General features: G+C 41.7%; 1 protein-coding gene across 4 annotated transcripts in view; it reads right to left on the reverse strand.

Annotated features, from left to right (window-relative positions):
• The window catches only part of ddr2a (discoidin domain receptor tyrosine kinase 2a), a 61185-nt gene that overhangs the window by 34071 nt on the left and 8496 nt on the right, over positions 1–18618 (reverse strand). For all 4 annotated transcript variants that reach the window (XM_042057668.1, XM_042057669.1, XM_042057665.1 and 1 more), the window contains one exon: positions 5645–5752. In XM_042057668.1, the coding sequence (XP_041913602.1) occupies positions 5645–5750 (106 nt within the window). In that variant the 5' untranslated portion in view covers positions 5751–5752. The remainder of the gene's footprint in view (positions 1–5644; positions 5753–18618) is intronic.

The following is an 18618-nucleotide window of genomic DNA, read 5'->3' on the forward strand; positions in this document are numbered from 1 at the left end:
TCTGCCACATCTAAATATTTAGGCAATATGCTTTTATTCTTCATCTTATATCAAGTTCAGCCAGCTTACTTTCTATGCGCTGTCCGTGTAAACAAACTAGTGCTAGTGCTTGTCCTCCGAGTTCGTTCTTGACTACGGTTGTTGGGGACCTGAAACCGGTCTATAGTACACTGGTATGTTCCTGGGGGGTGATGTTCTGGTCTTAGAGTGGACTGGCGAGTATGCAGGGGAGAAGTCGGTAATGGGTGGGTGTGTGCGAGAGAAAGCAGACCCGTTTGTTTATAATGTGTGGCTGAGTGTTCTGGAGGTAAACATGGGGCATCAGGTTCTGGTGTCCAAACGACCCTGCAAATGAGCATGTGAGTGTGTGTTGGTGTGTCTGTGGCGTGGGTGAGTATTTTCTGAGCCGGTGATCGTCAGGATACTCGGCGTGGAGTCGGAAGTGCTTAGAGACTCTCCCAGACAGAATGGCCCCACCACTCCTCCATTCCAACAGCAAAGCCTTTGTGCGCTCGCCAGCAACAGCACGGACAACAGAGAGGCCCTTCGTTTTTTCTTGTGTGTGTTTGTGCGTGTGTGTGTGTGTGTGTGTGCGTGTGTGTGTGTGTTTGTGTGTGTGTGTGTGTGTGTGTGTGTGTGTCCGCTCTCTCTTTGTCCGGCCCTCTTCCAAATGTTTGCTTAAAAGTCAAGATGGGGGAAACCTCACAGGGCTCGTCTTGGCATGGGCGACTTGATATGGTCCAAATCGAGCCCAAGCCCCAAACAAAAAACTCTTCCAGATGTGACAGAGCCGCGCTGCCTCTTCCTCCTCCTCCCTTTTTCGTTTGCTCAAACCACACCTCCCTTCATCCGTCAATCTCTCCTTGCTCCCTGCCCCCATCCTGCTCCCTCCCTCCCTCCCCACCCCTACAGTGCACAGTCAGACATCACCAGTAGATGCTGATGTCCCTGGATGTTCACTTTGTTTGCTATGTTACTGCAATTACCAACCTCACAATCATAGTGATGTACAACCACTTTTTTGTTGTTTGTTCTCTCTCTCTCTCATTCTCTCTCTCTCACACACACACACACACACTCTCTTTCTATTTGTGAATCTGTGTGCTTGTGAGAAGGAAATATGACAGAGATATATAGCGAACAGCGAATAGAGTTAATAATTAGACAAATGGCATCTTGAACAGCATGTTTGGTGTGGCATGAAAGCTACGTTTGGGAGTGTTTGTAGAGGTGAAAAGTTGAGAAGAGAATGAGAGCTATAAAGAGAGTGGGCAAAACGGTCTCTTCATAAGTATAGGCGTATGCGAGTATGTGTGTGTGCTGGGGGATATGTGTGTGTGTACAGCTTCAGAGAGCGGTGGTCTACATTTGTGGTTGAACTTGAATATGCTGCATGGGAGAGAGATATCCCAAAGCTTTGTGAATGCAGGCAGAGGAGTGTAAGCTTGTTGACATGATAGTGTGACTTGGTGTGATGGTGTGATTACCAGTTAAGAAAGACCCTTGTGTTCAGTGTTCACTGACCCACAGTGGGCAACAGAATATTGTGCCCTTATGAAAGTCTTCATCAAGAGTTGTGTTGTATTTTGTATAACATGATGTAACATATTTCTCATAACATTCTAATGTTATAAAATTATAACAGCAAGTATGTAATGACCAGGTGCGGGTGTGTTCATAATGCCCTGCTGCTGACTGATATTCTTCCGAATTCTGCAAAAACGTTCATTAGTGTGAAAAAAAGAGCTAGTAATAATATTTGGAGGTGATTTTCTAAGCCAAACTGAGCATGCATGACCTGGGGGCAAATGGATTTGAAAACTATTTAGAAAATACAGAGACCTGTAGTGTGCTTGACGTAACTGACATTTAATTTGACTGCCCATTTTTAGCATCCAAACAATTTCCAAATCCTTCACACGACACCTGAGGCGATTTTTCTAATGCCACATCCTAAGGCTCTCTGCGAGAGATCCTGGAAAGACAAGGGGCTCCTTCATGTCTATTAGAGGGAGTTAGCAACACTCACTTCCACAAATGTTGTTTTATTCTGTGTTTGTTTTTCTGCCCTCTCAGCGTGACCCCAAGGGAAAGCAGTGAGGGGGCAAACCTGGAACATGCTCACTCTCTCTCTGTGTGTGTGTGTGTATATGTGTGTGTCTGTGTGTGTGTGTGTGTGTGTGTGTGTGTGTGTGGTATCTGCACATTGTCTAAGCATGTGTAAGTGTGGGGGGTGGCGCAAGCAGCTTCAGCGTCCATACCACATTCGGGTCAAGTGCCCACGGTCCCCAGGGTTCAAATCCGACATGTGGTCATTTCCTGATTACCACCCCATTTCTCTCTCCCACTCGCTTCCTGTCACTTTTCACTGTCCTATCTGAATAAAGGCAAAATGGCTAAAAGAATGTACTTAAAATAGCATGGATCAGTATGTGTGTGTGTGTGTGTACGTGTAAGATTGTGTTGGTGAATGTGGTGTTTTGGACAAGTCTAATATGGGACTGTGGTCAAGGCATCATTTCTCAGGTCTTTGCTAAAAATATCCCATTTGGAAAAGGTGGAAAAATACCATGCTCTGTGGAGGAGCAGAGTGCCATTGCACCAGGCTCTCAGGGGGCGAGCGCTGGTCCCACTCTCTCTGGCAGACCACAGTTCTTCAGCCAGTCTTGCCCCCCCCCCCCCCCTTTACGTTTTTTTTCCATGCACTGGCTTGTGAAAGGCACGCTTGTTCCTCCGTGTTTGCTGTCTAACCGCTGGCTCCAACAACCCCCTGTTCGCATACACACACATGCAGACTGGGGAAGGTACAAACACACACACACACAGGCACACACAAACACACAATCACACACACACACACACACACATGCATGAGGCAAACACTGATATAAGTAGAATTCCATGCATAGGCACACAAACACCCTCACTTGAAATTGCAAATGCAGGTGCATGCACAAATGCACAAGCATTTACCAATTGTGGCACACAGATTTAGTCGCACAAACATGCACAAGTGGATCCACATGCGCATGCAAGTGCATACACAAGTAAACAGTAAAGTCAAGCATGCAGGCTTGCAAATCCACATGCGCACACAGCCATGTGCCCTACAGCGGATGCCCAATGTCATCCTCATTCATTTGCTCACAAGCCGGACTCATAAATCTCAAGCTGTCTCAAAACTTTGCCACTGTACTTAAGCTAACAGCACACACACACACACAGAGCTTTTTCAAATACACATCGCACATGAGAAATGGAATAGAGTGGGATGGCATAACTACAGTGCTTTGGATTTTTAAGCAGGGGAAAGTTGGCAGTTTGCATCCTTCTCTGCTGCAGCATTGACCATTTCCATTTGCTACTGGAAAACTTTTTTTCTCTTCACTTTTTTCCCTTTGTTGTGTTGTAGGAATAAATTCAGAAGAGTGAAGTTGGAGTAGCTATCTTACTGATTGTATCCTTCTGTCCACAGACGTTCATACTCACCTCAGTCTCCGAACTCTCTCATGATATGTAAACTCAGTCTAAAATGTTGTTTAGTGGGCTCACATGCATGTTTCTTGTATGTCTTGAAAATAAGCAAGTGTACGCATAAATATGTTTCTCTATGACTTTGGAGTGGGCAACAGCTATCTGGAAAATGCACTGAAGCTTCTGGAACGAGGAGAGTTCCCATTTCAATGTACTTTCCTGTTGTCAAAATGTCTGGTATGCATTAGCCACAGACTCCAGACTGATTGCTGAATCCATTGTAAACACCCCCCCCCCCCCCCCACACACACACACACACACTTCACTCACTCCCTTTTCTGCATGTAATAATAACCTCAGGCCAAGGTCAGGTCCTTGCCTGATCTCTGCTTAAATAAATGACAAAGGGGATGCAGCTCGGCTGCAGGGATCAGAATGTGGAGGCCCGGAGGAGATCCTTGCCCTGATGGCTTCTGCAGAACCCTTTGGCTAATCCCAGTGGAAAAGGATCAGAACACAGCGATCCAGGGACTTACTCCATTCCCTTTTTATCACTTCATGAAAAAGAACAATCAGTGGAACTACTTCTGGGCAGAGATTCTGTGTGTGTGTGTGTGTGTGTGTGTGTGTGTGTGTGTGTGTGTGTGTGTGTGTGTGTGTGTGTGTGTGTGTGAAGGAGAATGAGAGAGAGAGATTCAAATGGAAAATGGAAATATGCCAGGCCTATTTCATATACTTCATATTTTCCCAAAAAGTGAAATATTTGACTTCATTTGGTTTCTCAGAGAAAGAATAGATCTCCCACATGTTAGATTACCCAAACACATTCACGCCGTAGATTATTCCAAGTAACCAGATTATTGTACAGTAACCAGAAATTATTTTCCAATCTGAATGCTAAGTACATTGTTCTATATTGATCAGGGTAAACATGCAGTTTACAACCTCAGCTTTGCCTGATATTTGAGGAAATCCAGCAGAGAAATGCAATGCTTTATCTTAAACCAGAACTTCTTCAGTACTTTCCAAGTAATTCATAGTACATGGTAGGCAGCAGTCAAATGTGTTTTACCCATGTTTTAAATGTCCTTGTTTTAAACAGTCATAGTTGGAAAAATGGCATTTCTAGTACACATCTTTCATCCCACTGGATAAAAAAGCAAAAGAGGGAGTGACCTGCCAACAGAGCCCATCAAAAGAACTGCAATGTTCTGTGTCCGAGCCACAGAAAAAAAGGACACTTTTATGACACATTTTTACATATTCTGTGTTTACTTTGAACAACGCCAAGCAAGTTTACGGGGAACATTCAGTCATCTTTGTAGTTCGCCCAAGCGGGGCGGTAATTAAAGTGACATGTTACTCGCGATGCAGTGGTGTACAATTATCCCCCTCTCCCATGCAAGCACCACACCACACAGCTGTAAACGAACTCTTAAAAGCGCACACATATTCCTACCCTTATTGCACAGCTCTACTCTTCAGTCTGTCATAGACTCACACTCTACAGTTCAAGTTGATGACAGCCCTTTTATTGCATTAACACACAATACTTTTTTTGTTGCTTTGGCCTACAGTCAAGCAGGACATCGATGGTACTTGCTCCGGGTGGATGGACACATGATCCAGGAAATTGCTGCGGAGCTGGGGGGGTTTTGTGTGTGGGTTTTGGGGCCGGGGGAGCCTGGGAAGCAAATCCCCTTTCGCTTGGTTGCCCCTGCACCAGGATTGTGAGGCCTCCTTCTACTGTATCTCTGCTCACCAAATGTTGGCTTCTGGATGCCTTGTAAAGTATAATTGAGCCTTACACTGACATCACACTTTCCTCTCCACAAACCACCCATGGATGTGAGAAAGAAAAAAAAACTCTATAGTTGTTGCAGATGCCAGACTGAGATGGTTCACTATCAAGCAGATGGTGAAGTAACAATATGAGTTGATATGTGCCCGCTGTATCAATAACTAAAACAAAGGCATATATATTGTCCTTAAAAGATACATACAGAGATGTATGGTATATGGAATACCACTTTTGACTAACTATCTAGTTCCTCACTTCATATGTAGATATATATTAAGTAAGGATAGCAATAAGGGAAGATTCAAGAGTGCTACATTCTCAAAAATCTTTGGTCATAAGTCAGTGTAATTCCAGTAGACATGGCCTTACCTGGGTTGACTTGAGTCCTCACAGCTCCCAACAGGTAAAGCAGAAAGAGAGGTGGAAGCTGGGTTTTCCATGGGTGCTTCATCCTGGACAGACACCAAGTCTTCATATCTTCAAAATAAAAAGAAGAAGTTTTACCACAAAAAAGCCAAAACACTCAAAGATACATTACATTCAGTTACAGCCACTTCATATGAAGCAGCAGCAGCTATTACAGAAAAAAACGTGCCTGTGATAATGCTTCAGCATCATTCACCAAGATTTTTTTGTTTAATTTGCATAAAATTAGGAGCCCACTGCACAGCCAGAATTGGAATCATTTTTCAAGGAGGTTCGGAGCTGGATAATCTCTTGAGGAAAAAGAGATGAGGCAATGACATCAATTATGCAGTAAAACCAGAGAGCTTTATTGAGGAGGTGGCTTTAATTAGGACATTAAAGATGCAATTACAACCCACTGAGGAGACGAGATTTTCCTCCGCTTTCATCACGTCTAAATTTGGCCAGATGGAACAAAACGGCCTCAATCGCACATCATCAGTGATGATGATGATAATAGCTTCCACAGGAGTTATCTATGCAAACAATTCCATATTAAGGATTTAACATTTTGTCAAGGAACAGTTATCTGTGCTTATGTTACAACTGCCTGGTAAACTTCCAACAAACTTTTAAGTTGATGCAAAAATGACTTCACTCAAAAGACTGACGCGGGGCCGTTATTTCATGGCGGCATAACACCTCAAGAGGAAAAATAAATACGGAGTGCAACAGATCACCAGTGGATGGTAGGCAGAGCCACGTGTCCGACAGACATGACCTCAACCGGAGAAAAGAGAGCGTGGTATTCTCAGTGCCAACACGGCGGAATGGGCACATTTTGAGGAGCAGCAGGCATGCCACTGTTAGCCTAACCTAGCCTACAGTAGTCTAGCCTGCCCTGTTGAATACTATCAGAGAACAACCAGGGTAGCAGATGGCCCAGATGAGGGCCAGAGCCATGACTTTTCTTCACTTAAAACTGATGAGATGAAAAGCTTACAACAGTAATGTCCCTGACTCCCTGCTGACCTGATCTTACGAAAGTGTGCATGTGAGTGTGTGCCTGTTAGTCTACGTATCTAAGAGAGCCTGTGTGTGGGTGGAAGAGTGTGTGTCTTATCTGATGTTCCCTATGTTCATGATAACCATAACCTCTTCAGTGTTCTGCCCTTGCAGAAATTGTTTATAATGGAGTATTGTTAATTAAATGTGCTTAGAAGGAAAAGCCAACCATATTAATGTCCCACGTTGCAAACTGAAGTGTTTGGTACTCAGTTTCGTTTTATTGAGGTTCTTTCTCACTTTATAGGAAACACCATATGTGGTTTATAATGTGTTATGTAAGCAATCATAGGAGTAAAGAACATTTTGAGTTATTTGTGTGTATTGTGTGGTCTAAGTTGATAAATGGCTTCCTTCTGATTCTGTGCAAGTTAAAATCCTCTGACAGAGGAACCTGAGGCATACATCCACAAATGAATCTAATCAATTGATTGTAGGTCTTAATTAAAATATAAATATTTATAATGTTTGTGTATACATAGCGTATTTGCATCTAATAAATGAATATACCAAATATCATTTCAGTTCAAAATATAATTTCAGTTATTAAAAACTATATGTTAATACTGCATCTACATCATTCAATTATCCAATTACTTCTTATGAAGAACCACAAGAAGTTTTTCTTACGGCAAGAAGTTACAGAAATGTTACCATTTTAAGAGTCAACAATAACAGCAGGGGACCCACAATATTATATTTGCAAATATCCACTGGACACTTCAAAAAGGCAAAAAAACTCTCTTGTCTTGATTCCAAATAAAACACAGCCCCCTCTAATCGTCCTTCATGGGGGTGGCCTATAGATCACCATGACAAATGCAAACGCTTTCCTTAAACCTTAAAGCCTGGCCAAGAAAGCCCCTAACTCTTCAGCCTGGGACAGATCCAATACACAAATTGCCCACAATGAAAATACTCATACATAACTGGTTATAAGTTAAGCCGTTCCTACATTATTAGACACTGTAGATCTTCAGGGAGGGGTTCCTGGCAAATTTCTGCATTAAATTAGTCTGAAGAATGTGGAGCCTAACTTGCATGAGGACTAAGAAGAGACAGTGAACTTTTTGTTGTATTTCTCACCACAAGGGTTTCATAGAAAGTCTTGGCCTTTTACTGTTGTTATATACTGACAAGGCCTGTGACAGATTTGGAAATGGAAAAAGTGATAGGAAAACAACATCATTATTTTATCCTAAATGTTCTTGTGCTTCAGGCATGAGCAGGCTGACAGAAACTTCAGCTGCAAACAGCAAGTGTGAACTTGTGTTAATAGTGTTGCAACAATATGCTTTTAGTTTTTACAGTGTCCTTGTCCCTGTTAGGTTCTATAAAATCACATAGTAACAATCTTAGGGCCCTCTTACACCCGGCAGAAAGCGCGATGCAAGGATTATTCTTATCTTACACTCAATTATGTGATGATTTTTTGCCATGCGTTCCAATTTTATTAAACCTTGCGCGTAGGGGTGTGGCAGTTGACAACATAAGATGTGATCTGGCGCATGATGCAAAAATCGCTATCTTACACCCTCTAAAAATCATTACGCCACTGACCTGGGGCTCATTTCTAGAAAAGTACCACCATGGTACGACGCAACTTACGATCAAACAACGACGTTGTAACACCTGTTTCCAGAAAGCATCGTACCTGTGTCGCAATTCGCTACCTCCGCTGTTCGAACACCGTAGTTCCAACAACGTTGTGGATGATGCAGCAATACATATCATTAGTGGAAACAGTGGCAACGTGTAATACCCCACCCCCTAGAAATTCTCTGCCGCAGCCTATGTCGACATTTTTCTAATTTAAACCAAAAGTGATTAATGCTGGCATTGTTATTGCCATCAGCAAAAACCTAAACCAATTGCAAGCATATAAAACAGTTTACTTAAAGGTGCTCTAAGCGATGCCACACGTTTTTTAGACTAAAACATTTTTTGTCACTTACAGCAAACATCACCTAACCAACCGCTAGCTGTCTGGGTCCTGAATACACTGTTAAAAAAAACGTGATCTCTGTGGACAGCCCAGGCTCCAAAAACTGCAACAAAAACAACCTGGGCAAACCTAGTCCATAAAAACATAACAAACTGTTCCAGCAAATCACAGATGAGATGCTGGAGGGGGAGGAAGTAGCGAGCTAGCTCTCTGTTTTGTTTGAATGTCAACAGAAGCGACGTTACCCATCATCGCTTAGAGCACCTTTAAGCCGACTAATATGTGTCATTATTTGTGTTAAATATCTATGTTAAAAAATATATAGCCTGTACGAATTTCAGGGTATTGCAGGTTTTATTGTCTGTCTCGTGGCTTAACGGCAGTGTTTGGAATAACGCCGTTTAAAAGAACGGCGTTAGGTAACAATGTTATTTTTTCAGTAACGGGGTAATCTAACTAATTACTTTTCCCGTTGTTACAACGCCGGAAAATTCCGGTTTTTAGCACTTTGAGTCCCTTTTCTGGTTTGTTTTGGATGAACTAGAGTGGTGGACACCGAAATTTTGACGATTGGTCCTGTCTCGACCTTTCTGACTCGTTTTGAATCGCCTACAGGCATACTGTAGTAGGCTACTCAAACATGTCTTAAAACAACCCTTAACGTTCGTTTTCAAAACTGTGCAACTCACCGAGTGGTTTGTGGTGTTTGTTGATGTTCCAAAACAAGTAGCGTAGCGAAATACAGTTTCTGTCGTATTTTATTTGGCATTTTGTAAAATCTCATTGATTTCTGTTGGAAGACTCATTGCACGTTGATATTACTGCGCCACCGTCTATGCTTCAGGTTCAAATATTGAGCGGAAGTTTATACGCGGTTGTGAGGTGTCTGAATAAATAGTTCCACAATAGGCCTAGCAAATAAGACGGCTGGAAATCATACATTACGCCGATATTTTGCTTTTAATAATCAACGAACACCAATAACCACTCAGTGAGTTGCACAGTTTTGAAAATGAACGTTGAGGGTTGTTTTAGGACATGTTTGAGTAGCCTACTACAGTATGCCTGTTGGCAACCACTCAGAGTAGTCAAAGGCGATTCAAAACGAGTCAGAAAGGTCGAGACAGGACCAATCGTCAAAATTTCGGTGTCCACCACTCTAGTTTATCCAAAACAAACCAGAAAAGGGACTCAAAGTGCTAAAAACCGTAATTTTCCTTTAAATGCGGTACGTTACTATGCATTGATTGAATAAACTGTGTGATCCGAACGCACCCCTGGCTCACAGCTAGTGAGGAGGTGGGTTAATAACGACGTAAGCGATTATGATTGGCTAAGGCAGAGTCATGTTTCATGGTAGCCAATCCAATAGGTCGTTTCTAGAAAGCATCGTTTGCTAACTTGCGTCGCAACCTTGGTAGTTCTCTGCATCGTTCTTGGATTTGGTGTTTCTAGAAAGGGTAGTTCGAACTCTCAATCGCAAACAAGGACGCAAAGTTTGGTCGTTTGAACTACTGCCCCTAGGCAGTCGCACTTATGTCGTTCCTTGGTAGTTCCTGTTGGTGTCCGGAGCGCCTAACCAAAAATCACAACCGCCTAACCAAAATTTGCGAAGTGGATGTTTATTTCGTGACTCAATGATTAATCTATCCTGTAGCTTAATTTTGATGAAGACACTGCTCCCCTACTTGGCTCATTCTTGCTATTTATGTTAATTAAAGTATTGCCTTGCTTTTAGTATTATAATCTTCACAGTCCCTAACAACAGCAGTGTTAAATGGTGTAGTGGCTAAAGCAGATGACTTATTATCCCAACGTTGTAGGTTCGATTTTCTTATGATGTGAGATTGTCCTCTTGCTTCTCGCTACCTGCAGGTGAACTAGTGTGACACGTAGATTCAATTGTTTTTGACTGATGTATACCTATTGTACTCTCGATGTAGAGTAACTATATACATAAATATGTATGGTCAAAACCTATTGTTGTGTCTCGTAGGCCTACTCAGAGATAAAAAGAAGAGCTAGGATGCGAACTCCGGCCAAGTGCGCAGTGCACCAACGCGCTGCCGTTAAGCCACGAGACAGTTGATAACCTATGGGATACCCAGATATTTGTCCAGGCTATATATTTTTTCCAACACAGATATTTAACACAAATAATGACTCATATTGGTCTGCTTAAGTTAACTGTTTTATATGCTTGCAATAGGTTTAGGTTTTGGCTGATGGCAATGACAATACCAGCATTAATCACTCGGTTTAGATTAGAAACATGTCGACATAGGCCGTGACAGAACATTTCTAGGGGGTGGGGTATTACACGTTTCCACTGTTTCCACCAGTGATATGTATCGCTGCATCAACAACAACGTTGTTGGAACTATGGTGTTCGAACGTCGGAGGTAGCGAATTGCGACACAGGTACGATGCTTTCTGGAAACAGGTGTAACAGTGTCGTTGTTTGGTCGCAAGTTGCGTCGTACCATGGTGGTTAAGCAACGTCGTTGCTAACTTTTCTAGAAATGACCCCCAGAGCCAGTGTTTTTACACACTTGCCAGCACACGCGCCACACACACAACAGCTAAAGTAGAGATTCGACGAAACAGCAGAGGTCTGGAGCAATCCGATGAAAAGTTGGCATTTTCAAGGTGGAGATATAAGCACTAGTAGGAATTTCACGGTGACGGCGGCCACGACCGTTGCCCCTTGCGTTGGCCGTGATGCCCCTTTGAAAATCAGAGGTTTACAGCGGTGGCCTTGGTGCCCCCTTCTTTCAATATTCTGCTTTGTGTCCTACTAATAGCGATTTTTATTTAGCCTATGGCCTGTCAAAATAATCTTAGCATTCACAGCGCAAATTAATTTAGTTTTTTACGCAGTGGAGAAAGTGACAGCGCAAGAAAGTGCTTCCAAATTCACCCATTCTTATCAGTTGAACTACTCGCTAAGTAGCCTACTCATCACAAAGACATCACAAGTATCACATGAAAGAGCTTTTTCTCAGCTTTAAAACAATGTTAGCCGCTAATGGTTGTGGTGAACGGTTTGCGAGAAAAGTAACCCGACAAACACGGGACGTCCCCCGGACCTTATGCCGACATTCACAACGTCCCTGATTGGTCCCGAACGTCATGTTCTCTAGCGGACGTTCCGGTGACCTTATTGACGTCTGGAGCAAGTTATCGTTTGGTTATTGCGTGACGTCCGGTGTAGGACTTTCTGGGGACGTCACCGTCAGGTCCCTCGGATGACATTTGCATTTGGTCATTTCAAATACCTCCTAAGGACCCGACAATAACGTTATACCGGGGACATGGAGGGGACGTTTGTTTATTCACACATGGCAGAGTTGAGAGCGCTCTGGCTACTGCCTGCAGGACGAAGACATCACATCCATGCACGACTTCACGTTACACGTCTGGGGATGACTAAAGTATCTATCTATCTAGTCTCTAGCAGTAGCTGCATTAGCCTACCGTAGTCTAAGGCAACATATACAGTTTATGAAGTAGACGCACAACTTCATAAATTGGGAAAAGGGTTGTTAAAGTTAAACTCAAAATGTAGACTATGTGCTACATAATTCAGCATGTCTGCGAATTATGTAGCACATACATTTTGATTTTAGCGTTAATGTATAACGTTACAAACTAGGGAAGGGATTATATCAAATTCATGTTCGCTGATGTGATGCTTGGTGTAACGTTAGCAAAGTCGCTGTTCTTAGCTTCTAGCTTAGCCTACAATGCGCATTTCTTCAGATAACTGTCATTACGTGATGCATGTAACATGCTCTAAATAGGCAGTGGTTCATTTAACGTAGTCACGTACTTATTATCTGTTTTATTTTCAGAAACACACACACAGCCGAATTGGGACTGAACCGACTTTTGGAGCTGAATACGATGCAATAAAACTAGAGAAATGTTAAAAACAGACCACGTAGCATTTGTTTAGGGTTGTCTAGCAACAGAAGTGACTACTTAATTTGTAAAGCAAAACGATCTAGCTCTACATTGCAGAAGAATTAAGGATACTGCTTCTTCATGACTTGTTTAAATGTCATTGTAATTTATTTGACGCATGCTCACGTTTAAAAGTGTCACGCATAGCTGTCCCCGATGTTACAGCAGCTCCTTGTGGAAACAGCAAAGAGTGCACATAATCGATGAGATTTCTGACGAGGAGCAAGCTCTCTGCCTCACCAGAGCCTTACTGTTTATTAATAAAACAATGATATAGAATAGAAACATCTGGAATCTATTTATTTCATCTTAAAGTTGGCTACAAAGAGCATTCAGAGAAAACGATATTTTTTTCCTTTATCTGCAATGTTCCAGGAAGAAAGGCTTACATTTATAGGCTGTCCCTGTTTGATCACAGGTCCAAGAAAACGAGTGGATATAACGTCAATGCATTCTAGTTATGTTTCGTGTACTTTATTTCATGTTGAGTTTTGCTTCCCAGCATACATTGCGATTCATTTAGTATTTTTGGCTATTATTAGTTTTTAATATTTTGAAACAATATGGTTTGAACAATTTATCTTAGGCTAGCCTAGACCTACTCTGATGATTTTGAACAATATGCTACGGGATATGCCCATTAAAACGTCGTAATAGTTTATTAAGAAAATTACACCATAGATGTGAAAGCAGCACATCCTAGCCAGGTATAAATGTCCATGTCTACTCATCATTAGTGTAATGCATTAGGAGGACGTGATTTCATACATGCACGTCATACATGCACGTGAAAATATGAGGTGAGTGAAGTTGATTGTGTAGTTGTAGAACAAGTGGTTAGTGCATGTTCATGATCGTTCTCCCCTAGCAACGTTGAGACTTATAGGATGTAATAGCCTACCATACTAAATTGCGCTTCATGTTTTTTTTATCGCGGAAATATAAACGTCGCGCGCATAACGTCGCAGTGACCATTACAGGACGTCCTCTCAAAGTCTCGTGGACGTCTTTTAGACCTCCCGAACAGAGGTCCGCGGGACGTAAAGGGAACCCTACACAATGTCGAGGAGGTGACGTCGCCAGGACTTTATTTTGTTTACTGGGAAATAATCAATTTAATCATAAATTCTACTGAAGGTTTTGCGTCCATCTCCCTATTCATCTCGTGGAATACTTCACGAACATTTTGTTTAACACATGACAAACCATATATCAGAATAAACAGCAGACCTTACCGAACACAAAGGTGCAAAGCAGTCCCCTGTACAGTTAGCCATTCCAGAGTAATTCAGTTTTGAATTTGCAGTAAATGTCGACATGCATGGGTGTCTCCAAATTTGGGCTTTAAGTTTTCCAATGTGTTTAAATTGTTCCACATGATTTCATAACGGGACAAATACAAAATAAATGTTACAAATATCGCCTAGATATCGGTAGGCCTAAATCAGAGGTCAGTTGACTAAGAGTTTGTGAAAGTAGCCTTAATGATCACAAAATGCTATGCATCTAGGCTATTTGAGTTTCTTAAAGCAACACCAAATAGTTTTTTGCACCTTAAAATAATGTTTCCAAAATCGTTTCAGTGGTTCATCAACTCGTAACAGGGTGAACGGCACTTCTGCATTCGCTTCGCGGCCCTCTATCGGCTATAACCGCACTATGTAAGTTTGCCAGATCAGGTAGCGGATCTGTAGTTCGATGGAATGAGACATAACAAACTACAAATTTGACTTGCATCTGAAGTAGCAATACATCGTACTTTCATCAAATCATGCAACATATTCTACCTTGTCTGTGGACATTGTTATTTGCAAAGCCGGTGCTGGATAAACAAATAGTGCGTTTGACAGAGGAAAGGTTCTTTGGTGTTGCTGAGCTGTGCTTAAATACATGATTTTATAACAGGCCAAATATAAAACAAATGTTAAATATAGCCTAGATATCTATACATATTAGATGATCAGATGATTTACAGTTATATGTATATGTAATGTTTCATGTTTTTGTAATGTTTCATACAGTGATGCAGGTCTACTGCAGTGAATAGGCTAAATACAACTTTGATCATTTTTATAGCCTACTACTGTATAGTTAACTTTGGCCTTGGTGCCCTGACATGTGGCCTTTGTGCCCACCAAATATGCCCAACTGAAAGCCAAGTGGCCTTGCCCCCAGAATGGTGAAATTCCAAGCCTGAGCACTACTTCAAATTCATTGTGGTCAAAGGCAAGAACGTGCATGTAATGTGTACATTATGTCCAGGAGCAAAGACTTTGTCGACATCCGTTGTAAGCAACTCTAATTTAATGAAGCATCTCACACACGCATCTAAAGCTAGTGGCCAAAAACACGGATACCTCCACCACAGATGATAGCTCGCCATCCACTAGCAAAGAAGGACTTGGAGCAAAGTCCTCCAAGCAGCAAAAGCTAGATCTTTCTGCCTCACAACAAAAATCTATGACACAGGCTGAAGTCAACCGTAGGTCTGTCGATGTGCAATATCTTGAATTTCCCCTTGGGGATCAATAAATCTATCTATCTATCTATCTAATAAATATTGAAAGTTATGTAGCCTACAAACACCTGTCTGTTCTACTCATTTCAACTGGCTGCTCAAAACCACAAGCCCAAATTCTTTGACATATAGCAACTTTTTTTTTTAACAGTAACGCAAATAGTTACTTTCCCTGGTAACGAGTTACTCTGATCATAGAGTAATTCAGTTAACTCAGTTACTTTTTGGAACAAGCAGTGAGTAACTATAACTAATTACTTTTTTAAAGTAACATTCCCAACACTGCTTAACGGCAGCGCGTCCGTACTCTGCACGCTCGACAGAGTTTGCATCCTCTCTCTCCTATTCACTTCTGAGTAAGAATAGCCTAGGGCTACGAGACACAACAATAGGTTTTGGCCCTTAATATGTATGCATTTAGTTACTCTACTTGAGAGACCATTAGGAACATGACATCAGTCAAAAACAATTGTTTCAAATATAATTGCATTATTTTATTTGGTATTTCCACATGTCACTAGTTCACCTGCACGTATGAAGCAAGAGGACAACTCACTTCATAAGAGAATCAAACTCACTTCATAAGAGAATCAAACCTACAACGTTCGGACAACAAGTCACCTGCTTTGGCCACTGCACCATTAATCACTGTACTGTCCTAAATAGTCTGTGAAGATTATAACACTAGCATATCAAAAGGCAAGTCAATATTCGAAACATAAATGGCAAGAATAAGCCCAGTAGGGGAGTCAGTAATCTTAATGAAAATTAAGCTACAGCATAGATCAATCATTGAGTCACGAGATAAACAACCACCTCGTCATTTTTGGTTAGGCGGTTGTGATTTTTGGTTAGGCACTCCGGACACCAACTGGAACTACCAAGGAACGACACAAGTGCGACTGCCCAGGGGCAGTAGTTCAAACCACCAAACTTTTGCGATTGAGAGTTCGAGCTACCCTTTCTAGAAACACCAAATCCAACAAATCCACGAGTTCAAATAATAGGCGAGTGCAGATGCATGTAGGTAGGCTATACTATGCTAGTCACAAACATGTTTTAGTTAGGCAAGGTTTAGTGGAATCCCTGTGTTCCATACACAGGCGTGGAAACAGTTTCCTTGAAATGCGCCGCTGACTGTCAAATTACCGATGCTGTTTGAAGTTGCGCTGCTTGCTGTTAAAGGGAATGGCAGATGTCACTCTCATTAGTTTAAAGGATGTTACACCCAAAAATACACCCATGATGAAGAGTTAGAAGAACAACCCTTTTGAAAAATGCGCCTGACGTCTGATCACAAAATCATGCTGGGACAGGACATGCCCTAAATGTTTTTAAGCTTTGCACCTCTGACCATCCGTTTCTGATCGCCAAAATAGGGCCTTTAAAGGCAAGTGTGGGATTCCATGCTTTTAAATGACACTTTACAGTGTAACAAATGGTGAGACACAGGAGTAGAGGCTCTGAATTATCCAGTGGAAAAGTGAGACTTGAGTTTACATGGACACTTCTATTCTGATTAGAATCGGAATAATGGCTCAATTGGAATAGAAATTACACATATAAACACCTTGATACAAATAAAACTGCCGATCTGTTCAGAATTTTAATCGGAATGAAAGAGGTGGTGTATTCCATTCCTATTCCGATTGAACAGCCATATATAGGGTCAATCAGATGGCATGCTGTGCCTATCTTCACATTGTTTTTCAATTGTTTAATCGGAATGACAAAAAAAAAACTATCCATATAAACCCACCTAGTGTGGATCAATATAAAGTCTATGAATATTTTTGTATTTATTGTTCAATTTACAATATTTCAACTTCAGATGTGTTTCAGTAATGTGTCTGGTGAAATGTGATGTCAAAACGTAACCTGTTCTTCCCCCTGTCTCACAGACCACATTGTGAATGGCCTGGGAGCTAATGTTAGCAGCAGGTATGTTATCTTTCCTTCACTTGTGCATGTGCCAGAATTACCATGTAACAAAATATCTATCTATCTATCTATCTATCTATGGGCAACATGTAGTGCACACACCATTTTTTTCTGTTCATGAGTTATTATTTTATCATTTTGAAAATGTTGCGACATTGTAACATGACAAGACACAACAAAGCTTACATTGCAGTGCCTACGAGCTGTCAGACACAAGAATAACATGAGCCATGAATTAATAATGCTCACTTACTGTAAATGCATTTAGCAAGATTACTTTAGTCTTTCAGGGCTAAAATATGACAGGAACTATTCCATTGATACCAAGCCAAGTGGTCAAAGATGGAGTCTGCAATTCTACTCCAATAGCCTACACCTTTTGTCAAATTCAGTGGTCCTCATGGTCCTCTGGCTGTGCGTTCAGTGTGTGCATAAAAGAAACCCCTCAGTGTACAGTACTGGCACTGTATAGCAAAGTGGCTCAGACCACACAATAAACAATTCCACCATGGAAGGGAAGAGGTGCCATCTGATTGGCTCTTGAGTTCAAATGTCAACAGCCTTAGAATCAGTTAACCTGATAGAATGAAGCCTTTGCCTGCCTTTTGCTCTGAAAATCAAATGGACAGTGGGCTCATACACCACTCAGGGTACAGCCAATATGCTACCGATTGATGGATCATGATGTGAATGGACATCTGTCTATGTTTAACTTCAGCAATGAATGTGGCTTTGTTCCTTATTCCAGTCCTTATTTGTTATTAATAAGTCTATATCACAATGACGGAGATAGTAATGAATGTGAGAGAAGCAGCCCCATGCAGGCAGTGTGTCAGGTATTCCTGGTCTGAACTACCGATACACGGTGCAGGTAGACCTGCTTCTGTCGACCCTGCATGGTAAACACATTCCAGACCAAGTGTGAAAAGGAATAAAGTATCTAGGTCAATCTGCCAGAGACATAGGAGGCCTCAGAACATGGGGATATTGGACCAGAGGCCTATTCCTGCCTTTGTTATATACTGTACACACAAACCATTGCATCTCAAAATCTCTGCATACAAGTGAGAAAGCAACTGCGGATTATGGAACTGGTTCCAGCCAGTGTCAGATGTGCTCAAATCTTCCCCTGATTGGCAGAAATCTGAGTGATTTAAGAGGAAAAAGACAAGTGCGCGCGCGTGTGTGTGTATGTGTGTGTGTGTAACTAACTGGAAAACACGTCATCACATTATGACTATGGCATATTTCACAGTTTCAGAACAAGGGACTTTCATAAAATCTTGGTTGGTTGTTTGGTGTCACAGGTTTACTTAGAGAACGGAATTGATGAGCACAGCCAAACTTGATGTAAAATGAAACTGGTAAGTTAGTTGAAAACACAAATGTAATGTTTGACATCGTAAAATGGTCTTTTGCTCCCAGAGTCTCATCAGCTGCTGATTTGGCTTTATGTGGAAAGGCTTAGTTCACAGTTTGATGCACAAATTGCACGAACAAAAA

The sequence above is a fragment of the Alosa sapidissima genome, chromosome 12, assembly GCF_018492685.1.
Source record: "Alosa sapidissima isolate fAloSap1 chromosome 12, fAloSap1.pri, whole genome shotgun sequence".
Classification (NCBI taxonomy): domain Eukaryota; kingdom Metazoa; phylum Chordata; class Actinopteri; order Clupeiformes; family Clupeidae; genus Alosa; species Alosa sapidissima.